Source organism: Trachemys scripta, chromosome 3 (assembly GCF_013100865.1).
Source record: "Trachemys scripta elegans isolate TJP31775 chromosome 3, CAS_Tse_1.0, whole genome shotgun sequence".
NCBI classification, from domain to species: Eukaryota; Metazoa; Chordata; order Testudines; family Emydidae; genus Trachemys; species Trachemys scripta.
The window spans coordinates 193,591,503-193,601,881 of NC_048300.1; the positions used below are offsets into that span (position 1 = coordinate 193,591,503).

Sequence of the window (10,379 nt, forward strand, 5' to 3'; positions counted from 1 at the left end):
GCAAAAAGAACAGGAGTACTTGTGACACCTTAGAGACTAACACATTTATTTCAGCATAAGCTTACGTGGACTACAGCCCACTTCTTCGGTATGCATCCGAAGAAGTGGGCTGTAGTCCACGAAAGCTTATGCTCTAATAAATTTGTTAGTCTGTAAGGTGCCACAAGTACTCCTGTTCTTTTTGCGGACAATGGCTGGTGTCCCTACAACGGCAATGGGGGCCCCTACAACTACCTGAAATAGATCATCTGACCTCACCACCTCTGCCCCAGAGGTATTTCTCCATTGCTTCTTTCTAAGCCCAGCATTTCAAGCGCCCTTTTGATTTGGTTTTCGCCTGCGTCGGCCTAAAGGGACAAGTGACTGGCTGCTGGTCGCAACGTCTGGCTGGAGGTGTCAGGCTGGTTCAGGTTGGGTTGCACTTTAAATCATGAAGATTTGAATTTCTAATGCATCATTGCCTCTTACCAGTGTTTCTGCTCTGTACTAAATATGAATTATTAATAGAACGGTGTGTGTCACTGTTGGAGCCTCCTTTGTTCCAGGAGTCCCTGCTGGTTTCAGTGGCCAGTGGTGCTTTTCTCCATCTGTGGGCCAGCATGACCCCTGGGACCACGTTTCTCAGATGCAGCTCAAGCCACAGCTATTCAGGTTCTTTTGACCTCCAGGCTGCATTGCTGCGACAGGCCCTACAAGGAGCTATCTCGGAAGAACAGTCAGAAGCTGTAGCACAGTGGCTCTCAAACTTTTTTACTGGTGACCCCTTTCACAATGCAATCCTCTGAGTGCAACCCCCCTTATAAATATATTAAAAAAATGTTTTTAATTTAACACCATTATAAATGCTGGAGACAAAACGGGGTTTGGGGTGGAGGCTGACAGCTCACGACCCCCCATGTAATAACCTAACGACCCCCTGAGGGGTCTTGACCCCCGGTTTGAGAACCCCTGCCGTAGCGGGTGCAGAAGTCAATGAGTCGGCTTGGTAGGGCAGATGGAGGAGGCACATTAAGTGCTCCACACTGCATTGGCTTCCTCGTCACTTCCCAATGCAATTTGAGTTGTTGCATTTGGTTCATACAGCTGTATATGTTTAGGGTCTAGCTAAGGCCTGATCCAAAACCCAATGGATGCCCTGGGCTTTGGATAAGGGTTTAAGTGAAAGAGAGCCTTTTTCCCTGTACACTTCTACAGCACTTCCAGTCAGCAAATTTGGAATGGCTGGAGCGTTTGTTCTCAGTGGAGGCCTTCGACTCTGACACTCTCTCCACCCCTATTGGTCTGACCCAGCCCAAGTTTATTGATGTCTAGTTGCAAAGCATAAAGACCATGGGCCAAGATCAGCCCTGGTGTTACCCCATTGAAGTCAAGTTACACCAGAGTGGATTGTAGCCTCTTCTGTTCATTCAAGCTGTTGCCTCAGGAAGGCCAGCAGGTGATGCAGTTTGCAAGTTTAGGGAGTGTCTTGCCTACCTGTTAGGAAATCGTGATTATTTCTTATAATTATTTCTCCAGAGTCAAAGTCTTTGGGAATAGACACATCCTCTTAAAAATAGTTGACGCACCAGCGTCAGCACCTGGTGAGCACATATCTAGCACGGCTCTAAGCCACAATGCAAATAAGTTGATTGTAACATCTTAAAGCTGATTAAGAGCATGATTTCTTTCTACAACAGCGCAAGCTGGTGTTGGAAGAAAAGAGTTTCTCATTGAATTGCGAGAGGTCGCGTCAGAAGCTAGCACAGGCAGTTGTAGTAAAAGCTTTCCCCACTCTGCCCTGAGCTGGAAGGACCATTTCTAGCCCTGGGCTCTCGGCTGAGAGTGCCAAGAAGGGTGCCAACGGTTTTGGGATGTGAACACAGGGTGCCAACCTGTGAGGGTCATAAGAATGCTTAATCACCATCAAGCCGGCTGCATGTGAATCGCTGGCTTAGGGGAGAAAAGTTCTACTTCCCATTACTCACTCTTCCCAGCCAATTGGTTTGGCAGGAGGTTTGCAAAACAGTCAAACAAACAAGACAATCACACAGAAGTTATTTATACTGCTTCACTGGCAGAAGAAAAATTGAACATATTCAACTTTTTACATGAGCAAATCTGAAGGTGCCAAGCATTTCAGTGGCTACAATTCCTAACTTCTGGGGGAGATGGACGCCTACTACTGTTTGCCTTATTTCTCTTCATAGCTCAAAAATGACTTAGGAGGGCCACAAAAACATCCCCTCCCTTTTTAACAAAGCTCTATTTTCTCTCCACATTTTGCCTTCCAGGATAAGTGATTTTTGCTCAGTACAACTGACAGCCTGTCACAAAAAGACCAGAAGGCAACATTCTGCAAGAAAGGAGAGTGTGTTCATAATCCACATTAAGGCTGGCATGTTTGTTCACTCAGCGTTTAAGCGATTTGGGGTCATTCCCTTCAGGAGGTACTAGAGGCTGGCACTGAGGACACCACCAGCTAAGCCTCTTAAACCCATCTCGGGGTCCAAAAGTTCCCTGCATCACCTCGTGCCCAAGAGGACATTTTTCTTTCAGGTAGATCTGATAGTGTAATCCTTTTCCAGCCAGCTTCTTATGCAGCCAGTCTGTGCTGAACTGAACGGCATGATCTAGCAAGGATTCGAGATCTGAGAGAGCCAAGAGCGAGCCTTGCGATAATGGGTGGATCCTTGCCAAATATAAGATCTCGTTCTTAATGATGTTCCCTGGATCATGGGGCGAGAAGAGAGGTTCGTAAACACAGGTGCAATAGTGAGACAGTGAGAACCAATCACATGAATAGAAGGCACGGTCTAGTGGTCTGAGTGCTTGTCTAGGAGGAAGAAGCTATTGACCTCTCTTTGTGCCTATGATTCCAACTCCCTCTGTGGCCTTGGGGAAGTCAGGTAACCTCGCTGTGCCTCTGGTTCTCTGTCTGTACAGAGGATAATACTCATCTACCTCTCAGGGGGATTATGAAACTTAAGAGCCTGATTTCCAGAGGCGCTGAGCAATGCCAGCTCCCATTGAAGTTGGCACTCATGAGAATTAAGTCCTAACAGGTTTGTTTTCATAAAGAGCTGAGATATCAGGGGATATCAAGAATAAGAAGTCATGTCTCTATGCTAACATTTAACATATGCAGCTAATAAATCCGAGACCCATCTCTAACTGGCCCAAAATATCACTATTTCTGGAGGGTATTCCCCTCTCTGGTGGAACATACCCAGACCGGAGAAATATCTCTGGTCCAGAAGAGTGTAGCAGATGGACGTCGGCTGGCGAAGGGCTGCCAAGGCCTGCCCCCGATGGAACTTGGGAGACAGGATGTCAGAAGCAGGTTCCACAGCGGGAGAGGTGCACCAGTGGATCCGGCAGTTGTAAAAGACGAGGAAGCCCCCGCTGTCGAAGTTCAGAACCAACCTACAATAAACAGGATGGAAATTAGAGCGAGAATATCCTGGCTTTGCAGTGTCAATCCAGAAACATGACATGAACAATCATGTTCCAGTCTAGCCGAATGCGCGTGTAGATATGGGAGGAAGGGGATCAAGAAAAAGTTGGCGACCAAGGAAAATAGTGGGAACCGGGTGGAGAAATGGTGGAAGAGGAGGGGAAAACCCTATATATTTGCTAGCGGTGTCAAATTGCTCAGCCTTTGTACCCGAGCCTCTGAAATCAATGGGAATTGAGGGCACTCAACACTTGGCAGGACTGAACCCCTTTGTGAGCACTGCTGTGTTTTCCTATATCTACTACTCCAGACACAACACTGCATTCAGTCGTTCAGAGCCAGATGGGACAATATACTGTAGTGACCAGAAAAATACCTAGAGTGTTGCAGAGGAGGAGAGGCAGGGGGTGGCTTGACTGGGAAAAGGAGCCTTGTCTTTCCTGATTTGCAGTCATGTGGATTTAGTCAGCATCTCCAGGGGCAGATCTTCTAATGTTGTTTACCCCAGGGAGATTACATCCCTATTTATGGTTAAGCATCGCTTGTCTTATTGTTTCTTCTTAGCTTGAGAAACCTGCCAGTTTCATAGGCACATTCTGCAGGAACCAACACATGCAGTGCCCAGGACTGTCACGTTGAGACATTAAACAAGCAAGCAATAACGAAGCCTCTTTTGCCTCTTTAGAAACTGGGCATTGGGGGTGGGAGGCGGGCAAGGGGAGAAAAAAGAGAACGGTGTTTGCCATTGACAGAGGATTCAGTCAATACCTGGGCACGGGATCCTTCCAGTCCCCTCTTTTGTTCGCCTTATTAGCTCTCGAGAACTCATTAGCCCGGATGCTGCCAAACAAACCAAAATGGAAGCGCAGCCATTTCCAAATGCCCCCTGCTGCATCTGCGGCATCAGGCACTGAGCATTCTGTTTCCTGCTTTCTCTGCACACTGTGTTCTTTGGGGCTTAGCTGAGAGACCTCATCCTCCTGTCCTTCCTGAGCAAGGGTAAGGGAGCATGCCCCGCGGTCAGCCTCTCCTTGGATGGTTGGCTCTTCTTCCACAGGACCTGGAGATGGGCTTCCACCCATGGTCCATGCTTCCAGAGCGGCACCGAATGCCAGGAATAAATTCTTTCCAGAGGCCTAAAAAATAAAAGTCAAGGGAAGTGTTTGAGGACGTGTGCATTTGCAAACAATGAACAATTTAAGGTAAGTAACCCTCAGCGCCTAAAGGCGAGGTTCAAAGTGAAGGGCATTCAGTTAACGTGAGGGAACTGGAGGACTCTCTGGGAGATATGAGCTAGCAACATTAGAGCAGGGACCCACATCCCAAGAATTCTTGTTCTCTTTGCCAGTCTAACTAACGCGTCAGTAGGGCAGCTATGGGCATCAGTGCATACCCCGCAGGTAGTGTAATGAATACCAAACTGTATTATACTGATCAGCCACTAGGTGATGCTGTATGTAACATGTCTTATTTATGCTAACCTGGGCCATACCTGGCAGAGCATTAAAGGATTTTATAGTGAGCACCTCTGGTGCGTCTCCCTCTGAGAAGTAAGCTCTGTAGTCAGTCTAGATCTGACACGGAAGCCTGACCTGCTAATAGCCCTGCAGTCTCCTATGTGCAAGAAGTGCACGACAGGTAGAGAGGTTGTTTACAAGCTGAAGAGGCCCTTCAGCTTGGAACAGCTACCCTAGGAAGCCCAGTGCAGCCACAATGGAAGCAGTGACGTTGCCTCTGGGACTGGAGCATCCATGGGGAAAAAAATAGGGGGTGTTCTGCACACATTAGCAACACACCGATCAGCTGTTCGGTGGGCCCCGCCAATCAGCTCCTCCCGCTCCGCGCCTCCCTACCGCCGCCAATCGGCTGTTCGATGACAGGCGGGAGGCACTGGCGGGGAGGACCGGGGCGGGAAGAGGCGGAGCGAGGGCAGGGTGCGCTCAGGGGAGGGGGCAGAGCGAGCGTGGGGCCTTGGGGGAAGGGGTGGGGTGGGAGCTTGGGATGAAGCATCACTGGTGACAGCTGAAAGTCGCGGCCTGTGAGTTGTGCGGTTGTGTTGACGTAACAACGGATGACATCAGACTCTGATGACCTAATGGTTCTCCAGCAGTTCCCCTCTTCCACTCGGCTGTGAGGAAAGGTCTCCTCTCTGTTCCCCTTATCCTTATTTACTGCAAAATGGGCTGAGGCCAAACTAATCTCACGTGCTCCTAAACCACCAAACAGCTGCCAGGTGGAAGTTATTTTTGGTTACTAAGGGACCTGGCCAGGATGGGATAGAATCCCTATCCCAAAGCCATGCTGAAAATAATGTGCATATTCATTGTGGACTTTGGTCTACATTCATGGCAGCATAAATTTAAACGTGTGACAATTTCTTTAGGTCAAATTCTGAACTTAGAGTAGCTTATACATGTAAGCAGGAGAATCTCTGAAGGTTTGTGTGTTCCTTAATCGTTTGTAAGAGGATATAAAGGGGGTGGGGGTCTGTTCAGGGACTTCGTTAACACTGAACTGGCTGCAGCAATTGCTAGACTGGGTCAGTTCTGCTAGTCTGAGCTGAGGAGAGGAGCCATCCTTGGCTGACAGAAAGAATATCCAGCCAAGCCAACAAAGGCTCATGCACCTATACATATTTATTACAGTTCCAGGGAGATTGCCAGAATGGGCAACAGACTTCAGTGATTTTGCCCAGCATGCCTGGTTTCTAATCCTGCTTCAGGGTCTCCCATGGAAGATCTGGGCCTGTAAGAACCTGTACAGATAGAACATGGGACCAGAGGGGTGGTTCTGGGCCTCTGATGTGTCAACGTTGCCACAGGCTAGGTTCCCAGTGGAGAACACTGTGACGCTAGGCTTGGCAGGAAGTATCGCCCAGCAAAGCCCGAGTGGTGGGCCCTCACTGCCCACTGATAGGCCAATACCAGTATTTAAACCAGGAAGTTATCATGACGAGCTGCCTGGACAACAACACTGCCCACCAGCTTGCCTGCGAAAGACCCTGGAGTCTGGCTTCTGACCCTGGTTTGACCTTGACTTTGCTATTTGACTGCTGTCTGTAACCTGGCGCCTGACCCCGACTTCCTGATATCCTGACCTGGCTCGACTCTGACCCTGCTAGGTGATCTATCTGCTGTCTGCAGCTTCGTGCCCAACCCTGTCGTCTTGGCATTCTGACCCGGCTCACTCCTGACCCTGCTACTTGTCTCCTGATGGCAACTTAGCAGCTGACCAGGGCTCGCCCGGCCCTGACAGGGACATAGTGAGCGTAGTTAAATATTGCACCGAAATCTCATCCCTGTTTAATGCACCGGTGCTCAGCTTGCGGCTTTCAACCTGCCTGTCAGGTACAGGAACCTATGGGTATGTCTACACCGCCAACGAAAAGAAGTGTGAGAGCCCACGTCAACTGCCTCGGTCTCGCAGGGCTCGTGCTATGGGGCTAACAATCGCAGTGTAGCCGTTCCCGCTTGGGCAGAGCCTGGGTTCTAAAACCCACCCCCTTCACCAGGTTTCAGAGCCTGGGCTGCAGTCTGAGTGGGATCAGCTACACTGCTACGTTTAGCCCAGTAGCGAGAGCCCACGTCAGTCAACCCAGGCTCACTGTGGCAGGTGGGTTTTTTTGCCAGTGCAGACGTACTCTGAATGTAGCTCTTGCAGGCCTGATCCATTTGAGCTCGCTTGGCCTCCGGTTCGGGTGGAGCACAGATTACAGTAGCAACCCCCTGCTGCCGGATACATACCAGGCAGAGCTGAACACACTCACCGGGGAGGGAGTCAGGAGCTGCATTTCCACCCCTCACCTCTGGGGCTTGGGGAAGATACAAGGAAGAAAAAAAATCTGTGAGCCACTAGAATTCCCCCTGCTCCCCTTTCTCTCTGTCTCCATTCTCTCTCCTCCTAGGAGACAGTATCACAGAGCCAACAACTTCAGAGTGTGCCCATCACATAAGAACGGCCATACTGGGTCAGACCAAAGGTCCATCAAGCCCAAGTATCCTGTCCTCTGACAGTGGCCAATGGCAGGTGCCCCAAAGGGAATGAACAGACAAGTTATCATCAAGTGATCCATGCCCTATCACCCAATCCCAGCTTCTGGCAAACAGAGGCTAGGGACACCATTCCTGCCAATCCTGGCTAATAGCCATTCATGGACCTATCTTCCATAAATTTATCTAGCTCCCTTTTGAACCCTGTTATCTAGCCTTCACAACACCCTCTGGCAAGGAGTTCCAGAGGTTGACAGTGCGTTGCGTGAAAAAATACTTTCTTGTGTTTGTTTTAAAACTGCTACCTATTAATTTCATTTGGTGGCCCCTTGTTCTTGTGTTATGAGAAGGAGTAAATAACACTTCCTTATTTACTTTCTCCACACCAGTCATGATTTTATAGACCTCTATCATATCCCCCTTTAGTCGCCTCTTTTCCAAGCTGAAAAGTCCCTGTCTTATTACTCTCTCCTCAGACGGAAGCCGTTCTATACCCCTAATCATTTTTGTTGCCCTTTTCTGAACCTTTTCCAATTCAGTATATCTTTTTTGAGATGGGGCGACCACATCTGCACCCAGATGTCACGGGTCAGGTTGTAACATTACACATCAGTCGATGAGGTTGCCTACCATGGCATGTAGCCGATCGGTGACTGCTAGTAGCAAATATCCCCAACGGCCAGTGATGGGACACTACATGGGGAGGGCTCTGAGTTGCAACAGAGAATTCTTTCCCAGGTGTTTGGGTCTTGCCAAAATACTCAGGGTCCAGCTGATCACCATATTTGAGGTCATGAAAGAAATTTTCCCCTGGGTCAGATTGGCAGACACAAGGGATGCGAGGAGGTTTGCCTTCCTCTGCAGCATGGGGCATGGCTTACTTGCAGGTTTAAACTAGATTTTCCATAACTTGAAGTCTTTAAACCAAGATTTGAGAACTTCAGTAACTCGATTAGGGGTCTATTACAGGAGTGGGTGGGTGAGGTTCTGTGGTCTGTGATGTGCAGGAGGTCAGACTAGATAATCATGATGGTCCCTTCTGGCCTTAAAGTCTATGAGTCTGTGATTATTTGGTGGGCCTCTGCATGGCATTCAATGATGCTTTGGCCCTTGACAGTGAAGCCCTGTTGACTTAAATGCCACTAGGAAGTTAATTTATTCTGGGTTATGGACAGTCAAAAAGCAAAGCACTCTGGGAATTTTCCCTGTGCATACCCTAGTTCCCCCACGTCCCTCCCTTTCTGCAATTCTGACCCTCAGCTCAACCTTCTAAATATAGAGTGGCCACTGTTCACAGCTGAAAGTGCCTTCATGTTAGTCCTATAGCCATGTGGGTAGTGCCTAAGTCTGTCTATACAGCACCCGTTTAGAGCTGCAAACTAGGGACATGTTCCACACTGAGCCCAAGAGGCTACTCGGATGTTACTATAGGTTTTCCCATATGCCAACACCCTGCACCTTTGCAGCACCAGCACTGCGGTTAGGGCAGGGCAGGGGAGGTTTGTGAGGCAGGGCTGACATCTCCAGACAAAGCTACCTTTTAGCATAGCTCACCTGAGAGTCCTGGAGCCTCATTGCTTTCAGATCCTTCAGGTTTCTCTGCCTGCTGCTTCCTCCCACCTTGGCCACTACCTGCCCCACAAAAGGAGCAGTCAGCAACTGGAACCTCTTCACAGACGGGCCTTCTGGCATCTCTGGCTGAATTCAATGGAAGCTGCAGGTGTACACGCTGGGGGTCTCACACAGGGTACCCTAGAGTTGAGGTGTATAAAATCTTGCTTAGGGAAATGTCGTTGCACATACACAGGCCATTGTCCCTGGTCCTCTCATCTTCCGTGATCATGCTCCTCACCCCTATGGGAAGGGTTATAGAAACACTCAGATCATTTCCCTTTCCCCACTCAAACTCCAGCTGCAACAGGAAAATCTGCAGTGGGTTGAGCCTGGCCTGTGTTTCTCAAGCTAACAAGCAGCAACACTCAGGTTTAAGCTTATGCTCTCCCATTAGATTCAATGAATGGGGCTTTTATCCTCATCTCAGCACGGTCATTTATACAAAAAAAAAATACTGTCCTAGTTCCCCTGCTACAATGTCCCTGCCTCCCTGTTCCCTCACATTGGGATGTCATTGGGCATGCCCTGTTGAATACTTTGTGATGTGGATACTGGAGAACCGTGTTGAGACCACCAAACAGCCAGCAGATGGTAACAGGTTCAAGCCGGGAAACTAGAAGTGAAGTGCCAGTCCCATCATTCCCAGTCCCCTAGAGCCATTCACTCCACCCTCCAAAACTATCCTCTCCTTCTCTCTTAAAATGCATTGGCATGAGACAGCCCATAAGTCAGAGGGGTGGACTGTGCAGCCCATGTGAACAAGGAGACAGCAAGGAAGCAAAACCACAGCCTTGTTTGCAGAACTGCACAGTGTGAATTGTCCCTGCTTCTGTCACTTAAAAGGAATCAGTGAGGGCTTGATCCTGGGACATCAGTGAGAGTTGGCAGAGTGAGGAATAGGACCCAGGAGCCCTGACCCATCGTCCCCTGCTCTAAGCACTAGGACATGCTGCCTCCCTCTGGATTAAATAACAAAATAAAGTTAGTGCCACTTGATTCTGAACAAACTAATATAACCAAAGCCAGATAACAACCCATGAGAGGAGAGATCTTAAAACAGGTTTGTTTGCTTTATATCATTCTCAACCATCGCGTTTATCCCTCCCACAGCCCTTGTTTCAAGGGACAGCACTCATCTCATCGCCAAAACTACCTACACTCCCCAAAAATCTAGTACCCCTCATTTTCCCTGCTGAGAACAATTCACATCAGAAACACAAAACCCCAGCACTGAGGTGAGAGAGTTATTAGCCCTGTAGGAAGAAATCCCACAACACTGGGAGTGTCCTGCATGTCCCTTCTGTCGGGTCTTTGTCGCACACCACATCCCGCATTTGGGCCTT

The 10,379-nt window shown here is 48.9% G+C and overlaps 1 protein-coding gene across 1 annotated transcript; it reads right to left on the bottom strand.

Moving 5' to 3' along the window:
- Positions 1–2,031: 2,031 nt before the first annotated feature.
- Positions 2,032–9,175, bottom strand: NEIL2 (nei like DNA glycosylase 2). Its single transcript, XM_034766705.1, has 4 exons — positions 8,977–9,175; positions 4,202–4,569; positions 3,206–3,402; positions 2,032–2,705 (listed from the first exon to the last, which is right to left on the bottom strand). The coding sequence occupies exons 1-4, from the start codon at positions 9,112–9,114 to the stop codon at positions 2,389–2,391; spliced, it is 1,020 nt and encodes a 339-aa protein (XP_034622596.1). The 5' UTR covers positions 9,115–9,175; the 3' UTR covers positions 2,032–2,388.
- Positions 9,176–10,379: the final 1,204 nt, after the last annotated feature.

Bases quoted from the DNA above. Each gene is read 5' to 3' on its own strand.
- NEIL2 (XM_034766705.1), bottom strand. From the start codon at position 9,114: ATGCCAGAAGGCCCGTCTGTGAAGAGGTTCCAGTTGCTGACTGCTCCT. The intron at 4,570-8,976 runs GTGAGCTATGCT...TTTATTTTTTAG, and splicing joins TGAGGCTCCAGGACTCTCAG to GCCTCTGGAAAGAATTTATT. The intron at 2,706-3,205 runs GTATGTTCCACC...CCCATGATCCAG, and splicing joins GAGATATTTCTCCGGTCTGG to GGAACATCATTAAGAACGAG.